Source organism: Papio anubis, chromosome 16, assembly GCF_008728515.1.
Source record: "Papio anubis isolate 15944 chromosome 16, Panubis1.0, whole genome shotgun sequence".
NCBI classification, from domain to species: Eukaryota; Metazoa; Chordata; class Mammalia; order Primates; family Cercopithecidae; genus Papio; species Papio anubis.
Genome location: NC_044991.1, coordinates 35,830,393 through 35,849,641, shown reverse-complemented (window position 1 = coordinate 35,849,641; position 19,249 = coordinate 35,830,393). Strand labels below are relative to the sequence as shown.

At 45.4% G+C, this 19,249-nt stretch overlaps 1 protein-coding gene across 5 annotated transcripts; it reads right to left on the bottom strand.

Moving 5' to 3' along the window:
- Positions 1 to 268: 268 nt before the first annotated feature.
- LOC101013117 lies at positions 269 to 18,434 on the bottom strand. 5 transcript variants are annotated; one of them, XM_009216647.3, is made up of 4 exons: positions 18,304 to 18,434; positions 6,504 to 6,636; positions 1,287 to 1,354; positions 269 to 829 (listed from the first exon to the last, which is right to left on the bottom strand). In XM_009216647.3, the coding sequence occupies exons 1-4, from the start codon at positions 18,401 to 18,403 to the stop codon at positions 774 to 776; spliced, it is 357 nt and encodes a 118-aa protein (XP_009214911.1). In that variant the 5' UTR covers positions 18,404 to 18,434; the 3' UTR covers positions 269 to 773. The 5 variants fall into 5 exon arrangements, 2 of the variants coding, with proteins under 2 accessions (XP_009214911.1, XP_009214912.1); XM_009216648.3 differs by having other exon boundaries at positions 269 to 788; XR_652616.4 differs by lacking the exon at positions 269 to 829 and adding an exon at positions 3,852 to 4,944 and having other exon boundaries at positions 1,103 to 3,111; positions 18,304 to 18,351.
- Positions 18,435 to 19,249: the final 815 nt, after the last annotated feature.

Here is a 19,249-nt window from a genome sequence, read left to right as displayed (position 1 = left end):
TGCTAAAATGCCATAATGGAAAAATTTCCCTGGGCAAGTTTTTCTCTATGTCAAGAATTAGAGAAAAGAATTACATTCACCCAGGCAGACTACAATTTCCATCTTGGCCTCAGTTTCCCAAAAAAAAAAAAAAAACAGATGTATTTAGTCTAAGCACCTAATCAGGAAAAAAAAATGTATTTTTTCCCTTATTATGTGATATGAATTGTTTTGTACAAAATACAAAATTTTAGAATTTATGCTTGCAAAAGAAATACAGAACAATTTGTACTTAATAATTTTATTATAGGTACACACAAAATCATAGAAAAATATGATATATTTTATAGGATGTTTTTGTCTTTTCATGATGCCATCAAATATTTGCAAATGCCTAAATGGAACCCTTTCTTCATTCTCCATACCCTTTCCCTATATCACACACAAGTCCAAAAACACAAACATACACACACAGACACACACACACCTATACACATGCATCCTTTTAACCAAAGGTAATACTCACTGGTTTTAAAACTAACAGCTCTACTGGACAATGGCTTCATGGACATTTTAGAGGTTGTCTTAAGTCTGGTGTGGGCACAGGCACGTTGGATATGATTTCCCTGCAGGGCTGCCCTCTCGGTGGCTGTGGGGGAGGCGTGCGGCCCCTCGCCTGCCAGTGCTGAGCTCAGACCCACAGTGAGCCGAGATGAACAGGTGCTTTCTTCTCTGGCAGCGGCACGTGAGGTCGGCTCTTTGCAGAGCAGCGTCTCAATGGGAGACCTTTAGCTTCATGGCCTTTCCTTCTGACCACCCAACAGGAAAAATATACGAAAGCATTTTTTTTCTGCCAGTTTTGTCGGTGAGACAAAAATACAAAAGCAAAATAACACACAGTATTAATACTTTGTATTTCCCACAGGTGGGCTTCTGAAATGTTTAACGCAATCATAGTAAACCATTAGTTTTCTTTGGAATTAATTTTTTTGCCTTTTCACCTTATAAAACCATTCAGGCTAAATAACCACATTACAATAGAATTAAACATTGAAGCCTGGCTCCCAAAATCAACATCCATGGAAAAACCCACTGAATCAGAACACACACCCAACAGTGCAAATCTGTGTTAGATTTTGACTTTAATATCAACTTAACATAACTGTAGTTTACATTATCATATCTACTTTCTCTTATATTTAAAATAGGCTCTGATTTTAGAAGAGCAAATGTAAAAAATATTTTGATTATTTGTTGATGACATTTACTCTGATTATAGATGTAATCTATGACAATTACAAAAGTACCTTGTATGTCCCATCTCCAGTTCATCCTGCTTTTACCCTGAGTCCAGCAACCTCTATTCATCAGGATTCTGAACAAAATAAGCATGGAAAGGGGAAATCCAAAATAATATTCAGAAGTGGCAAATCATAACTGAACACAGTTTTAAATTTGACAATTTAAAACTTTTTCCTCTTTTCAGCAGCCAGAAGAAGTCTGGTTATTTTAAACCAAAATCTCTGCCCCAAAACCCCTTTCCCTGCACTCCATGAGCACCTCTCCCCCTTTTCCCCAAAAGGCAACATTTTGGCTTGGCAAGCAATACACATCACTGAACCCTTCCATTTAAATGACCCACAAAGATTGCATCTAATCACAGCTTGCAAGAAAGAAAGAAAGAAAGAAAGAAAGAGAGAGAGAGAGAGAGAGAGAAAGAAAGAAAGAAAGAAAGAAAGAAAGAAAGAAAGAAAGAAAGAAAGAAAGAAAGAGAAAGAAAGAAATCAGACATAGGCAGTGTCAGTGTCCTATACGTCCACCCCCTCTGTTCTTCCATTCTCTCCCTCACCATCCTCTTGTAAAATAAAAGAAAGCCAAGCATAACTTGTTACAGTAAAGGCACCCCGAGATTTAGGGGGATAAGTACGGCCTTACTTGTTAGCTGCAATGCTGCAGCTGTGCTCTTATCTGGCCAAAGGAGACAGGGGACAACAAAAGATCCCAAAGAAGGGACGGTGGACGCATGGGAAAACCACTACCCCAGCATTGTGGTGCCCTTCTGCTGAGCAAATAGTTCAAACTGTTCATTCCCATCTTCTATTCTCTCCCTGGTACATTGTCTGTGCCCTTGCATTTCATTCTGCAAGGAAGGTTGCTCTCTGGGCCTATAAGCAAACAGTCCAGAAAAGGGCTAGCCATCCTCTTCTCTTCCCCGGAGAACTAGCATTTTTATTTCGGCTCCAAGCTGTCAAAGATCTGGAGAGTTTATGTCAGTGTCCTGAATTAATTGCTTTAAGCTGGAGCAAGCTCCACGGGCTACCAAATGTCCAAAAGATGTTTATTAATAACATTTCCTCCAGGATTGTGGCTCCAAGCTGTCTCTGGGTGGTGGCTTTTCTATGCTGCCACCCTCTCACCCCTGGCCTCTTAGTGCTCAGGAGGAGATTGCCTCTTTCAGTCATCATGACAAAATTTAGAATTGCCCGAGGTGAAATAAATATCCACCTTTGTCACAGGGTGTACACGGTGGATATCTTTGTCCTGACCCAGAAAGAGTTACAGAAGCCCTGTGTGCAACCTACAAGTGGGCTGGGGGAGAGCAAAAAGCAGCCAGGACCCCCCTCTGTGAAAGCTCATTTAGCCAATACAATTAGCAAAAGGAGTAGGAGAAATCGGGGCTTCGGCTTCCCCTCCCCACTTTCTCCTCCAAAAGAAAATTCAGTGAGGCTGACAACACAATGCATTTTGAAGTTTTCCGGGTACCAAAAAAAAAAAAAAAAAAAAAAACACACACACACACACAAAAAAGCCTCTTTAATAGAATGAAATAATAAACCAATTTATATACCGATATAAGACTAGGATCGTGAATGCCATTGTGTAATTTTCCACTTGACTTTTCATTATCTACCTGAACAAAATCAATCTATATGTATGGGATCAACATACAATTCCAGAGATAAAAGCCGAAAATAAATGCGCTTTGCATATCCTGGAGATAAAAGACACAATCCTTGGTACTGCCTTTTCTTCTCCAGCAGATGCATTTATAAAATAAATTGTTGTGTCAAGGAAAAAGTGAGACGTAGCAGTGTATCCTGAGTGTTGACTCCTTTGCTGGAAATATTGATCCTGCAAATGAACAGTGGTTAATAAGTACCCTGCAGACGATATCAGGTCTTTTGCCCTAGTTTACCCAGAGTGCAGTCTGGGTCAATGTTTCTCCCAACCAAAGCTCCCCACCTCCAAAAAAAAGAAAAAAAAAGACTTCCCCTATTAGCATGGATTTAAAGCTGAGGACTTCAAGGGCTTTTTAAAGCCACTCTACAGAGACAAAGCACATTGAAAATTCACATTATATTAGAAAACCCCGTGCAGCAAATGCCCAGCTTGTGAAGCACACAGCCCTCAAAAGGGAAGGAGAGAGAGTTCCATGCACTTTAGGGTTGACATTTATTACTTTAAACAGGTTGGGTTCCATTCCTTGTGTGCCCTTCTTTGCTCCAATAATTAGCAATGGCGCTAAGAGTAGTAAAGCTCTCTACACATTGGCCATGCTATGGGTCCTCCCTAATTCCGTTTTTTTTTTTTTTTTGGAATGTGTCACTGAATCTGTGTGAATCTGTGTGCCCTGGTGGGCAGATGATGGAGTATTGTTGAGGGTGCTCTGGCTGTTTGTGTGCTCTGTTGTGTTCAGGGCTCTTTGAGGAAAGTACACCCACTCTGCCCTCCCAGGGTGGGCTCACTTTGGTTGCTATTCACCTTCCTGTAAGGGAGGGGTTCATTTCCAACATTGAATAGATAGCAAAGAGAGGCCCACAAGGCATGGGATCATCTCTCACCCCAAACAATCACTCTGAGTTTGTGAATACCTTCTGGTCATAGAAAAGGATTTCCAAAAATTAGCTACTCTTCATTGTTTATTCACTGTTAGATTCAGTAACCTCAGAGGAGCTTAAATGTCCATGGCAGTGTGATTGTCACAGCTTCAGTTCTTACAGCAGGACAAATCCACACTTGCATATTTTAGGATCTTTGCGCTGACAAATGTTAATGGCTGTTGGTCTATTGGTTCAGCAAGATTTTGCAACTCCCGATGTTCATGTACCTCCTTCCCTTCTCCTGGGCTCTGTATTCACACACAGCACCATTTGGACTGGGACCATTGCCTCTTGATTAGCAAATCTGGTGCTGTGTTCCATTCTTCGGTTTATATTGGTTGAAAACTCTGAGGAAAGCGTCCAGAAGCAATCCGATGCAGTGTCATGGCCTTTGGGGAAATGCTTGGGAGGGTCAAAGCTCAGCCTGGGGAGAAGCTCATGTGCTTTTAGTCACAGAAGACTCTTAGGACAATCAGTGTGCTTTCTTCGTCTCATCTTTTTGTTCCAGTAGTTGTAAATAAGCAAATCTAGAGAAAATGTAAGATGTGGTCAAGAAGAGTTATGCAGTCATTAGACTTTTGTTTGAAAAGGGAACACCATCCTGAAGGCATGTTTTGAAAAGGTCCTATATTTTCATGACAGAAATGATGCCTTGAATGGCTACAGCTTTCAGCCTTGGTGAACCCCAGGCTTACTTGATCCATGTTTTAATTACTCTGTGATTCAAATCTGCATCATAGGGAATCAGTATAGTGACATAAGAACTTCAACCAGCATAAAGAACATTTTCAGGAGCTTTGTACCTCCTAAGTTCCCCGAGGAAAGACAACACACCAGAACAGGGTGTCACTATTTCCACAGAGAAACCTGCTCATGTTGGAAAATGTCTTGCTAAGTGGCCTCAGAACCATCTTCTCAGGCTGGAACAGTGCTCCATGCACATGCAGAATCCTGACACAGTGGAACGCAGCCCGTGTTGATGAAATAAATATTTACTAAACAGGAGAAACTGAGTTTTTCAAAAAGGTATTTTTATAGTACTTTTAGTGCCCATGTCTTAGTTGAACTATCTTGATGCCATTTCCTAGGGGAAGAAAAATGGACAGTAAGAAGTCCAGTAAATATATGTGATGCACAGGTTTCAATAAATAAAATCAGATGGAAAGTTGTCAACTTTTGCTAGCTCTAGTATTTTAAAAACTGTACATCAACAGTTCAGATCTTTTAAAAAAAATAGATAAAGGGTATAAAATAATTTAAAGTCCAATGTGTCCCTTCACACCAGGCTTGATTGAGAAATGAGAAACCCGTTTTATAGGTGAACTAAAATGAGATAGGTATTTCATTTACCCTTTTACAGAGGCCAAATGGGAATGCTTTCCAATGTTGTTTTTATATTGCAGGGAAAGAGTGGGAACAGGAATTGGGTGAAACATAGTGCTCAATCAGAATCTCTTGCAACTCTTCTAAAAGCATTCACTTGAACTCAGTGAATGTCTCCCATGGCATTCCAGATTACCAACACAGATATCCATTCAGAAGAGGATGAGATCTCAGAATGCGGCCAGAAGAGGACTTTGCTCTGCCCTAAAGACACCGCAATCTCAACATGTCCTTCAAGTGGTCCCTGATCAAGATAGCTGTTTTTTAAAATGAAAAGAAACATGACTGTCATTTATCCATGATGACAACATGAACAGTGAATTAAAATTTCATTTTGAAAGTATACTGTCACTGTGAAAAAATTCCTGGATTGTAACACTACAGAATGCTATGAGAGACACTTATCATTTATTCTGTCTTATAGTCTATCTCAAATTGTTATAAAATGTTTTAAATGCAGAAAACTAAGTGAAAAATCTCTAAAACTAAATTAACATTTGCCTCATAAAACATTGCTTTTATCACAGGGGACATGCAAGAAGGTGGCTGGCCACTCCTCTCATACATATCCCTGTTTTTCATGACTTGAAAATGTCTCAAATATATTTCTTAAATATGTCTTTATTATTTAACAATGAGAACTATGCAACCTTACTCCATTTCTCTTACCATGTTACAGAACTAAAAAGCACAAGATACCAGGGAGAGAAACAGGTTTCTTTTAGAGAAATAGGAAAACAGTTGCTCTATTACACAACTGGGGTAATAACAGTATTATGGCAATTCCCTTTAAATGGCATTTGATACACTTTGACAGAGGCAGTGTCAGGCGTTCTGCTTTGTACAACTTCGGGTTGCACCAGCACCAGTTGTGTCAAACATGTTGATATAACGTGGGGTTCATAAAAGTCAAATTAGGTGTTCAAATGTACTTCATTTACCTTTTCCAGAAATTCTACAAGATAGAGATAGGGATTCACAGACTAACACAGAAAGGATACTTAGTTCTCAATGAAGCCCGGGGGAAGGGGGTAGTTTGTGAGAGCGTCCTTCTAAAAGGAACTGTCTGTTCCCTGCAGAAATGACCATTCCTTGTCCCAGGCATCATTCAAAGTTCAAAAGAAGCATCTGCAGCTCAGCACAAGAAAGTGCTTTGCTCCCAACCTCCTAATGCCACTCGCACTTTAAAAGTGGTTAATACCTGCTGTGGACTGACTCAGATAAACCAGGAACAGCATCCCAGAATCTCTGCACACTGACCTGTGAATTGCTGAAGCCAAAGAACACTGGTGAAGTCCATTTCTCTCCCTCGCTTTCCTCCAAGAAAAAGTAAAAGAAGAGTAGAAAACACACTGGGAGTTCTTTGTGGTTGTTTTCTTTTGTTTTTTCTTTTCTTTGAAGAAGAAGAAGAAGAAAAAAAGATAAGCATCCATTTCCAAGTAATTTGAAGAGAGATAATTCTAGTTATTGAAGAATTTCAATAACGGCTTTAGTAGAAACTCAAGACTGATTCAAACAGCAAATATTGAGATGCGGTTCCATCCCAATTTATGAGATTTTCTTTTTCTTTTTTGAGTAAGTAAATAATTTTAAAGAGCCACAAAAGAAGGGAGGCAAATTATTAGATATTTTGCTTGACATCAAAGTAATTTTACATTTATAAAGGCATACTGGCTATCAAAACTTTTAATGTTCCAGTCCTAGCTAAAAAGTCATGTCATGTCCCCCAAAATGAGCCTGAATTGATGTGAGGTTTTATGCAAATTTTAGGTCTGGTGAAGGGAATTTTGTGGAGCTGTGTGTCATGATTTGGGGTGAAATTAAACCCTACGCTTGATTCCAGTGTCCATTTTGAGCTGGTTATGATTGCATGTGTTTTTCCTGTTTGTACCCGCCTTCTTCAGCCCTCTATGCACATACAGATGGTTACATTCTCATACTGGGTACTGGGAGAAGGTCACATGCTTTGCATCAATGGCAATTAGTTCCCTTTTTAAAATGGAAAATGTCATTAAGTTCTTGAATAATTCAAGAGTAGAGGTCACAATACAGTGTCCCTTTTGGGGGTCTTTATGGTGCAAATGGCAAAACAAGGCGATCCTATCAGTAAGAGTAGATCTAAGGTTTACAATGTAGCTCTATTTAGTGTGACAGGAAAATTAAATTACAGGAGGCACTCACTCATTGTCACCCGTTAACAGGCTTGGGAAAATTGTGAGTCCCTGGGGGCAAATCACTGACGACGTTCGAGGGGAATAAAAATATTGCATTTTAATTGGCTGTTGTTTCCTTTGCTTGATTTTGAAAACAACAAACATAAACAAGTCCCCCACAGCTCTCCTTGGAAATAGGGTCCCGAGTCTCCCAAACACGACCCCAATTACAGTCTCTGCCCAGAGGCGGGCGGGTTAACCGCTCTGGGGAGCCTGGGTCTGTTTTCTCAACCATGGTTGAGCTGGTCTTTATCAAGGGGTTCCTGGAAAGGAAAATATAGGGACAGGTTTCAAATAAAATGGGCTTCCACTACTCGAACCCCCGCCCCCATCGGAGTCAGCTGGAGTGCAGTTATTATGTTTCTTGAACAAGGGCAGCTTTCGATTCTATCAGGACTGAGGAGGAGGAAGGGAAGACAGAATGACGCGGAGGCCACCCACTCTTTCTCCTCCCCAGAGGAAAAAGAGTTCGAACTCCTTTTGACATATCGGGTCGGAGACGGCGCAGCTTGGGCTGAAGCAGGGTGGACGACGGTTCGAAGAAGAGAAAGTGCAGGCTGGGGGAGCGAAACCAAAATCCTGAAGTCACTAAATGGGATGAAAGTGTCTCCAGGGCCGTGCCAGCACATCCTAGCCCCCTCTGGTGTCCCCAACTAAGACTGATGGGCGTGGCTGCCTGGGTCCCGCTCCCACCGCAGCGGGGTTGCGCTTCCAGTCTTGCCCCAAGGCCGTCTGCCTGTTCGCCCGGCCCTCCTCTGCGCGGTGCCCAGCGGGCTCTCCCGGACGGGGCCGACCTTGGCACCTGCAGGAGAAACCCCGGACTTGCCAGTGCTCCCGGAGGCGGGAGAGCGATGGGGAGGGCGGGAGAGGAATACAGCTAACCGAACCCATGGTGACTGGGGTGGGATAGGCCGGGTCGGGTGGGGACTGGCTGCCTAGGGTCGGTTCCCTGTGCTCTCTAGAACTTGTGGGGGAAAAGCGAGAATGACAGTCCGTCTGCCTCGTGCTCTTTTCGATCTCTCCCCCGACCCCCAGTGACATTTGGCAGGCATTTTCCTTTCGTGGTCTCCTCCACTAAGAACCTTGGAAGTCCTATGTCAGCGAAGTGAGCGTTGGGAGGGGGCGAGGAGAACCCCCCGGAGGGCCAACCCGGGTTCCGTGTTTGGCGCATCTCGGCAGCGGGAGCTCGCCAAACCCGGACAGCCCCACGGACCCGCGAGGACTCGGGGGCTCGGCCGGCTGCTCTGCCGACCCCATCGCGCCCGATCGGCCCCGGCTGCCTGGCCCCGGGTACCCGGGCTCCCGCCGCCCTCCCCGAGCCGGAGCACCCGCTCCCGCTCCAGCTCCCGCAGCCCGAGCCCGAGGAAGGCTGCTCCGAAGGTCCCCGGGCCACTCGCGGGGAGCCTGAGCCAGGCCGCCAGCCCGCGGCTAGGGGCTCACCCAGGAATGAGGAAAGTGGGTGCTGCTTTATTTCGGAAGCTGGTCCGACTCTGTGAACACCTAGATAGAGGGCGGCATTTAATTTTTATATACACATGTATATATATTCCAACGTTATTTGTCCTAGAGCGAGTTATTTGTGCCTCAACTTTGATACATTTCCTACTAGAATTAGAGAACAAGGTTCCTGCCTGGGGTGGGAGCGGAAGAGAAGAGTGAGGGGGCAGTTTAGATGTTTTTTCTTTTCTAAATGATTCAATTTAAGCAAACACTTGGGGGCTCCAGGCCGCTGTAATTCCAAAGACAATTTTCTCTGGTTTTAATTTGATTTGCATTTTTTCAACTTTGATAATATTCAATTTCATGGCTGAATACACATGTAAACACCGTTAGGTCGTGTTTTTCGCCCCTTTCACCAAACAGAATGTCGCTTGTCTCGGTGCCATGGGAGGTTACACCCCGCGTCCTCAAAATATGTGCAAGTTTCTCCTAAATTATTTTTCAAAACTTAGCGCGGCAATTTGCCTGAGCTTCAGACGTGGCGAACTAAAATATATCTAAACTGAATGTATTTACTGAACTAGCCAAAGTGTGGGAAGACCTGCACAGACATTGCCAAAAGGAAGGCAGTAAAGGAAATAAATTCCTATTTGATATAGAATCAATTCTATTTTTACCCAGCATTATTTTTCCATACTGTATTAATAGTTTTAAACAATTCAAAAATAACAAATAAATTATCTTCTCCCAGAAATGTTTTTAATGTGGATTTCATTGCTAGAAAGACAAGCATTGAGAAATATAAAGATATACCTTTGTGAGGAGAGGTTTAATTACTACTATTGAGCTATTTTATCAAACATAAAATTTAGAAGAAAATGCAAGGTGAAATTGGGAAATAAGCATTAATCACATCAAAACTGATATTCAACAAAATAGCACTGCCAATGACAATGAAAGTAGGATGATGTGACCTGCCTGTGAGCAGCCACCACAAAACTGTAATGCAAGAATATGATACATTGTTTTGCCCCCAGGGCACAAACTAGACAGACATTGTGCAAAGAAATACTTGGCACGTGATAAATTTATCAAAACTCCAAATACATTTTATACTCCATTTACAAAACTGTGCTGGAAAAAGAAAGGACATACTTTCTTAGTTTGTCCAAGAATACCTTATGTAGTAAAATGGCTGTCTAATTTCCAGAGCTACCCTTCATTTAGAAATACATATATTTACCTGCTCGCTATTGACTAATGTGGAATACTTGATACTGTGAGCAATATTTCTATCTCAAATCCTAAGAATTTACAAATTACAATATTTGTTTTATTTTAAAAATCCTAAAAAATGAAAAGGATCCATGAAACTTCTGAACTCTAAAAAATAAAATGGATCTGTGAGACTTCTTAAAATGCTTTATGCTCCAGGCTGGCTGATAATAGGTAACTGTATTTTAAGTTGAGGTGATCTAATTTGAAAAATATCTTTTATCATGTGAAAGGCATTTAGGCAAACAAGAAAAGAATTCCATTTGAAAGACAACAGACTTTGAAAGAGAAAGTCCCTTAATTTTTTTAAAAAACACAGTCAAGGCAGGCTGACTGTCCAATGTCTGCAAGAAAACTATTCTTTATCACTTGGCTTTTAAAAAAAGAATTATTAAATTTTAAATTATCATTGTTTAGGATTTGTACTAAGGTTTTCTATTGTTTTGGAAGGCTGGCAATTATGCCTACTTTATTTTATACAAATAGATGGCAGAGTACGCACGCTCCTCACAATTGCTTCACAGCAAACCCATTCTTAGAGACGGAGCTAATGAGGGGGGCTAATTGTAACACACAGTCTATTCAGAGAATGCAAATGGTGGACAATAGAGTACATCTTTCTCTTTTTCTATTAGTAATTGAGGAGTAAATGGAGATCTTGTTAAGGACCTTAGAAGTTTGATCATCACTGAGTGAGTTTGCCATTTTAATTTGCTTTCACCTCCAAAACAGATCTGTATTGAGACATGGCTACCTCAGCTAGAAGCAGAGCTGCTGCACCGCAGACAGAATCTGCCCTCCACCCTCAACTTCATTGAACTGGGTCTGAGCTGCAGCAGGAAACAGTGAGAGGGGCTGGAGTGGGGGAAGGGAGGCAAGGGAGGAATGGTGGGGAAAGTCTCTGGAAAGCATTCTAGACAGGTGGGGACTTCCATATGTGGCATGGTTGGGGGCTTGGGAACTTGGGAGGGTATGCACCTTGGGAGAGTCATGAGTCCTGGGAAGAAGTCACAGAACCCACCCCAAACCCTGCAAAACGTCCAGCAGCTGGGAGTGGTGAGGCCCTTAGCTAAGGGTGTTATACAGGGATAGTGATCTGCCTGTTCTTTTATGATGACCAGGAGCCCAGAGGCCAGGACCTGAGGAAGGGAAGGTGTGCATGTGTGTGTGTGTGTCTCGCGTGGTGTGTGAGAGAGAGGAGGGAGGGAAGGAGGAGAGAGACTGCGGAATGCAGGGGAGAAATCATGCAGTTACTGTTAGTTGTTTACTGAGCAAGGGCAAAATCTAAACAGTGCTTGCCACAATCAATGAAGGGATCGCCTCAGCTTCCAGAGTTGAGCTCCCTAAATGAGTCTGGCATTCTGATAACTGCAGGTGAGCACCTGAGATCAACTCTTTCCCACGGCTCGATGCTAGGAAGAGATAGGGATGCATTTGTTCCTGAGCTCTGGGAAGGGAGAGGCACGAGGGGGATTTAATTGTCTGCCTGGGTGAATCGAAATGTCCTTTAAAGCAAAGAAATCAAGAGAGGTTGGCCTTTAATTGGTAAACTCTGCTGATTGGGGGAGGTGGCAATTAAAATGGAAAGAGGACAAAATATAGATTGGCTACTCCTCCCTCTGCTGTCTCGCCCCCATAAACAGCCCCCAAAATTGGCATTCTCCTCTTCTCTGGCCGTTTTTACAATACTCAGCACACAACCTGATTGTGGGTAACTGTGTCATTCTTGTGCCCCCACCTTAGTCTAACACTCAGTTATCCAGTTTGGAGTGAGAATACAGTTTTATCTAGAACTCTGTTCACTTCCAAGAGTTGGCCATACACATGCCAATGTGTGAGGAGCTGGCCTTAGAATCCAATTGTCTGCCTGTCTCTGAAATGCCGAAATGGAAGACGCTAAGTCTGCAGGGAATCTCACACCACTAAAAATGGACAGGACAGGGAACTTAGCTTCCTGGATATCAAAAAGTAAAGGAGACCTCCAAGCCAAGACTGAGCCCTGATTTGAGGAGGGCTAGTGCTCGTTTCCACTCTGTGTCCCCAGAGCCTGGCACAAGCTAGCCACTGTACTCTGCTGGAGTGGCACTCTTCTAGTCAACAGGCCTACTGGGTGCTGGGCAGCATCCTCCCTCCCTGAGGGCTGCAGGCTGACGTGCCTAGGCCAGCATCCTATTCAGGGGCAAACCCCAGAGGCAGGTGTTTATGGAGATCTGCACTGGTGTATATGTGAGGGGTGGGAGGGGGAGGCTTGTCACTGGGGCTGGGGCCAGGGCGTGCTGGGGACTAGCTGTGGGCAGCGTGTGCATTCCAGCTATGCTGTCACCTGTGTTGTCAGGCCACCAGGTGCAGGTCAGGGGGAGGTCAGAGGCAAGAGCCTCTTAGGACATTCCTAGCCCTTGCTCCCAGAATTCCCCAGTAGGGAATAAGGCAGATAGGCTGTAGCTCAGAAATGATTTGGCTATGTGGATTGTTTTAAACTTATATGTCAGCCCTTAGTCTCTGCCCCTGACATTTCTCTCCTCTCTGGCATTTTTCCCTTCTAATCACAATGTAAGAGCCTGCTTGCTGCCTCCCCATTTCCAGCACTGGCTAGCTGGCCCTGGAAGCATCAGTGGGAGAAAAGCGTGGTCCAGGCCTGAATGAACTTCTGGTCAACTTCAAGGGACCATGGCCACATAAGAATTCTGACTGTGTTACCCCAGTAGAGAAAATGAGAATCCAGCCTGATACCAAACATCACCCATCCTCATCTCTGCTAGGACAGTCCCTGGGGTTTGTGCCATGCTTCCAGGGGGTACCAAAGCCTGGCTCTTCTGAGATCTTCCAGTTTCTTTCCAGACTTTCCCTAACACTTCAGATGTCCCTGCTCATTTTCCAGATTCCGGAGTTCTGGTGAAGGCTGGCCTCCTACTTCGTTGAAATAAGAATTTTCTGTGGCCCAGAGTCCTGGGAAGCCAGAATAAGTTGAGGGAATATGAGTTGAAAGACTCCAGCTCAAAGCTGCGCTGTGAAATTGGAGCAAGTTCCCTAACTTCCCTCAGTCCCAAGATCATTACCTGTAAATTATGATTTCCACCAACAGGACATGGGGAAGCTTAAAAGAGATCCTGTTCAGGAAGATACCTTGCATGGTTCCTGGCACCTAGAAAAACCCCACTCAATGGTCATTGGATTGACTAGTGTTTCCATTCAAAATAAGAGGGCAGGACGTGGACGGGGGCATGAAGGCCACTGAAAACACTAAAATGGTAAAACAAAATTTCTGCCAAGAAATAGACTAACTTTTCTGGAGAAAAAATCTCTCTTTTCTAGAGAGAGAATTTTCTTAGCTAGCAGGGGATAGATTTGTTGAAGTTACATCTTCCTGTGTGTGAACTGCCCCAATTAATGTAGCTCAGAATCACAGAACAAATGAAAAATATATAGTGAAATTGATCTCCTTTATTTGAAACTTAAAATGGGTTTGTGGAAGTAAAGCAAGCAAAAGGCTTGAGCAAAGCTGTATATTTTATACCGAAGGGTGCACATGCTGACCTCCTGACGTTTCTGCTAGAGATGCTTCTGACTTCCATATGAAGCTCTCTATAACCCAGCTCCTGCCCTGGAACCTCACCCCGTTCCTTCACAGAAAATGTCATCTAATCATCATCTGTCCTTTTCGATTATCTAGCTATCTACCTCAGGCCTTAGTGCCTTCCAAGCCCTCTCCTCCAAATACTTCCAAAGATTGTTTTATGTTTTCAAATAAAGCACTTTTAACATTCGTGAAATCAAGTTAGGAATTATATATATGCTTTCCTTTCAGCAAGCAACAATTTCCAAACATAATTCAATATATAATTACTTCTGCTTTGTAAAAATAGAAGGAATAATAAATTGAGATATTTTTCATGAAATACCAAGTCAAAATTTACATGCATGCAATCTTATTTTTATTTGCTCAGATCATTACCAACCCTAGTTCAAAAATATTCCTGCTTATTTTTGGACCTGTGTCTTATTATTTTCAAATAAATGAAACAATGGGAAAGTTGACTTACTTATTAAAAACTAAATTAGGACCCAACCATTTAAGGAAGCAGAGACTGAACCACATAAGCAAGTAGAACTAAAAATCAGCACACAATTCTCGTTACAAAGTTATAATTGTGCATTACACGCCAGTATTTTTCCGTTGCACATACTTTTGTGAGGCTGAAATATTCTCTCTCGATAAATTTAATGATGTTTAAGTCAAGAAAGTATAGTAATGCCAGCATCATCTCCTGACACTGCTGGGAATGTTGCTGCCTCTAATTAACAAGAGAGGGTTAAACTCCAGGCACTTGCCCTGGTGGGAAGTGAGACCTCTAGTTTTGCATGAATGAATGTAACTTAATTTGTTGCTTCTTTTAGCACTCCCACCTATCAGTTGTGTTATCTAACAGTGAAATATCACCCCTTCTTTAGAGAGAGAGAGAACAAGTAAGTCAATGCTTTTTAATGTGAACCTGCGGGGGGGGGGGGGGGGGAGTGGTGACAATGACATCTGACCAGTCCATGTGAATGTTGGCAGTGAGCTCAGAGCTCTGACAAATAGCAACTAATGTAAAAAATAAGCACATTTTTGTGAAGGTATGCTTGTAAAAACTCCCTGTCCTCTTTACCTTTACATGAGTGGTACTTTAGCACAAGGTGGCAGCTTCTTCTGCAGAGGATACCAGCGATCTGGACTAGGCCCCAAGGGTGCAGGGGCTGAGGGGGAGGGGAGAATAGGCATCACCTCCAGTCTAGCAAGAGGGACTGCGACGGAATTACAGCTTGTAAAATAAGCCTCCATCAGTCTCCCAGGAGACAGCCGGCCTCAACTTGGGTGTTCCCTGCTTGTTAGCCTCAGTCATAATTGGTCTCTCCTCCCATCCCACGTTGTTGGTTTTCTGTGTGTGGCTTTTGGTGTGAGCGTGTTAGGTCATCAACAAATACAATAGCGGGAGGGGGCAACTGGGGACACACATGATTGTTTTAGAGAAGAAAGGAGAAAAGGGATAAGAGAGTGGGCAGGAAGGCTGTGAACAGAATGGGGAAGATGGCCCAGGATTTAGGCTTCCGAGGCACCCCCTGGAGTGCTCCAGGGTAGGGAACTCCCTGGGAGTTTTGTTAAAGGGAGAAGAGGCCTGCTGGGAGCTGGAGACCCTGCTGAGATCCACTGAGGACATTCATCCATTCTACCCTATTTTTGTTTGCTTGTCTCTGGGGGTGCCTGTAACATCCTGCCCACATCCGGTGCCTCTCATCAAAAAAGAATTTTTCAAAAAATCCCAATCAGGATGATTTGCTCTAGAAAGGCTGCGTGTGTGGAGCTGAAGACGGAAAGAACAGCCCAGGACCCTGGTGGGGGTGGGGTGCGGGTCACAGGCCTTCATCCTTTTTCCATCCATTGTTAAAATAGATTCTCACTATCTTGTCTCTCCACCCCTATCTCCTTTTACCTCTTCTCAGAGGAAAGCCCGTCCTGGGGATGGAGGCTACAGTAAATTTCTGATCTAAAGTTAGCTATAAAGCCTAGAGTGGAGATGTCTTCGCATTTAAGGAAGGCTGAAGATACAGTGCATTGTTTTCGCTCAGAAGGGGACAGATAAAGATAAGATCCCTAGACCCTTGAATCTTTATTTAATGTAAAAAGAACATTTGACCAGGGAAGGAAACAGCAAGAAGTGTAATTAAGTCAAGTTGCAAACTTTGGGGATTGATTATTTTTTTCTGTTTGTGTGTTTTAAAGTTTTACATTTTACTCCACAACCCCTGGCTGGCCTGGTTGCCATGGTGCCGCCGCCAGGGTTGGTGTCCATGCTGTCCCCCACCCAGCAAAGGATTTCAGGTCTGAAACCTTGTTCTTTTGCTACAGCAGAGACAACAAACTAGAGCTAATGGCACTAGGGTGTGCGTGGGAGTGGAGGTGGTCTATTCTGTATGGCAGGACTTGATGTGTACTACTTTGCCGACATTAGCCAGAACCAACAGCTTGCAACTCCAGGTTCGCGGTGTTGGGGAGGGAAATGTTTCCTTTCCTGCCTTCTCTTGCAGGGTGAAGGTGCATAGTCAGAAAAGGCCTTACTGCTTTTTTTAAACATTAACTGGTGTCTGCACATTCCAAATCTCATCTCGGGCTACCCCTCCCTCCAAGCCAGGGCCACCTCCAGACCCCCGGATGTGTAGAAGCATGCACTGCCCCGAAGAAAACGTGTTGCCCCCAGGTAACTTCAGGTACCTCCTCGGGCTAACGTCTCCTCCTTTGCCCTATTGAGCCTTATCTCTTGCTTCTCCTCGCCCCACTCCCACATTAAAAGGCCCCCAAAGCATTGAGGAGCGGCTTCTCTTTATGAAGCCGGGGAGAAGGCGGGCGATAAAGATCTGGCGTTTAAATTGGCCATTTGGAAGATTACATCTCTTCAGCGAGGGTCTTTCTTTCAAAACTCGCACTGAATTAAGGGTCATGGCTACTCCGTACCCGGCTCTCAAAGGCACGGCACCTTTGAATTCGGCCGTGGAGTGGCCTGGGCGAGGGGACCCGGGGCCATCAAAGGCCCGAGGGAAGGCCGTGGGGCGACACCCGTCTAATGACAAGTAATTGACGGATTCGACGCCGAGAATTACCAGCGGAACGGGAGGCATTAATTATTTAAAAACGATTAGCCTTGTCGTGTGTCCTGCAGGCGTTCCATCATGTTCAGGGAAGATAACCAGCCACGCGAGGCGAGCCGGGGCTGGAAGGGCGGCGGGCGCGCTCCCCAGCAGGCTTCGGGTGCGGTGGACACGGGCGCACAGCCCAAGGCACCAGGGAAAGAGAGGAGGGGCCACCCAGGGTCCCCACACAGGAAGGTGACTACATAACAGTGACCCTGCTTAACAACGAAACAGATTTCTGCCCACTTGGGCTCGAAGTCTGGTGACTGCGGCGCACATGGGAAAAGCTTTCCTGTCGGGGTGGTGGGCAATTTCCATGTACCAGTTCCCTGTCGCGTCAGACCAAAACCCAGAGTAACCGAGTCAGGCACGGGCCTGTCACAGTGTCTACTACCCAGGCGTTTAAAGTAAAGACCCCAGGTAGATTGTGGATCTGGCGTGGGGGCGGGGATGGGGGGTGCTGGTAGACACCTGCGGAAACACACCTTTATCATGCCCTGCTCTTGAAAACCGAGAGTCCTGAGGTTTCAAGGGGCAGCAGCAGAACTACTATTTTTCCGAGGTCCACGCCTTTCCGGAGGCGGAGGAAAGACGTGGCTGGTTCTGTTGTGTCCTACGAACTCGCGTCCTCCGGAACCGCAGAGGGCAAGCCCGGCATGCGCAAGCGTGCTCCTGCCCGTGGAAGGGGGGAAATCGGCGACTGGGTTGCAGGGAGAATGGGATGATAAATGGCCCCGCGTCTGCTTTCTCACTTTCTCTCCTGGACCCAGCTCGTAACCCCAGAGGCTCCCCAACCTGCTTGTAGCCAAGCACACCGGTGCGCAAAGGCCACCAGCCGCTTCCTGCAGTCAGAGCTGAGGTTCACTCGCATCTTGGAAAGGCGCGGCCCCTCCCCTGCTGCTGTTTGATGCCGACCCCCACCGTCTCCTCGGCCTGCCGGTGTCCGAGAAAGAGTTGAGACTGGACTCAAACCCCTGCACGCCAAGGGGAGGGCGTCACCACGCTCGGGCCTCAGCCTCTTCAGACTCCCATGCACCACGCACATCGTTTTCTGCTGACCCCCATCCTAGATTCTGAGGCCAAGGGGGTTCCCCACACTCCACCCTCCACTCTTCTCCGGAAACACGCTGCTCTCAGATCAAATCCCCAGACCCGAGCTCTTCGAGGGGCCTGTGTGGCTTCCTCTGGGCCCTACCAAACTGCTCTGAGCTCAGAGCCTAAGCGGTCTGAGTTCGCAACTCTACGACCCCTCATCCTTCCAAGTCATGCACTTTCGGAACCCCCTGCAAAAAAAACCCAACTCCTTGAGTCTCCGTTGGCTGAGCTTACCACCAGCCAAGCCCGCCCCGGAGTCTGAGCCCTGGAAGGGAGAAGGACTGGCTGGGGGAGGGGCAGTGCGCGGACAGGAGTGGGGTGCGGACGGTGAGGAGGGGAGCCGGGCGCAGCCCTCGGGTGGGCGCGCTCCCTACCTGCGGCGGCCGGCGGGCAGGCAGGCGGGCGGGCGGGCCGCGGAGCGTCCAGCGCGCGGAGGGAGGAGGAAGACTGCTCCGAGCCGAGGCATCCCCGCATTTATTTGAGCTCAAACCAAGCGACTGTTGACTTTAGCACACAAAGCAAAGATTTCACTGCCCGCTAGTTTAAAAATGAATATTTTACCAAGATATCGATCAGCGTTATAAAATTCAGTTAAGTACAATGGGATCCTGGCAAAAAAAAAAAAAAAAAAGAATAATAAAGGAGGGGGAGGCAATATAATATCTGTGCAAATTTGCTGAAGTGTGACGTGGCATGGAAAGTTTACCCTCCTGGAATTCGGATCTAGAATGTTTTTTTCAGTTGTTTACAGACTTTGTTTATTCACAGATCATGGTTGCTTAAACCGGCGCGCGGAAGGCGTGGGGAAAAAAGGAAAAAAAGGAGGGGGGAGAGCCTCTGCACCCCACAATGCGTAGAGTTGGGGAAAGCGCGCAGAGGCGATTTGTGAGCTCGTAAGCTCGGAACCCGGGCTAGGGGAGGGATTTAAGCGGGAGGGGGGCGTGAAAGACACAAGAAGCCCAGAAAAGCCTCCGAAAGCGCCTGCTCCCCGACATCCTTTTTATGTATTCGGACAGAACTATATCTTATCGGCCGGGATCAGTGAAGGGGGGCGCGCTAAGTAGTTTAAAACGACCCTCGCACAATGGGCGTGCCATACGAAACATAGCAGGTTAGGGCAGCGCTTTCAGCCTCCATTGTCCCCCACTCGGCCCCCGGCCCTGCCTCTCGGCTCCTTCGCCACGGGAGCCTTTTATGTGATAATGAAACACATTTCAGGCCGGGCTCACGACGTGTGTGTCCTTGCTAGGGGGAGAGACGGCCTGATTGCTGGCTGTGGCCTCCGGATCCCCCCCTCCCCAATTTCTCTTCCTTGTGTTC

Bases quoted from the DNA above. Each gene is read 5' to 3' on its own strand.
- LOC101013117 (XM_009216647.3), bottom strand. From the start codon at position 18,403: ATGCGGGGATGCCTCGGCTCGGAGCAGTCTTCCTCCTCCCTCCGCGCG. The intron at 6,637-18,303 runs GTAGGGAGCGCG...TCTTCTTCAAAG, and splicing joins CTGCCCGCCGGCCGCCGCAG to AAAAGAAAAAACAAAAGAAA. The intron at 830-1,286 runs GTACTTTTGTAA...CAAAACTGGCAG, and splicing joins CTGGAGATGGGACATACAAG to AAAAAAAATGCTTTCGTATA.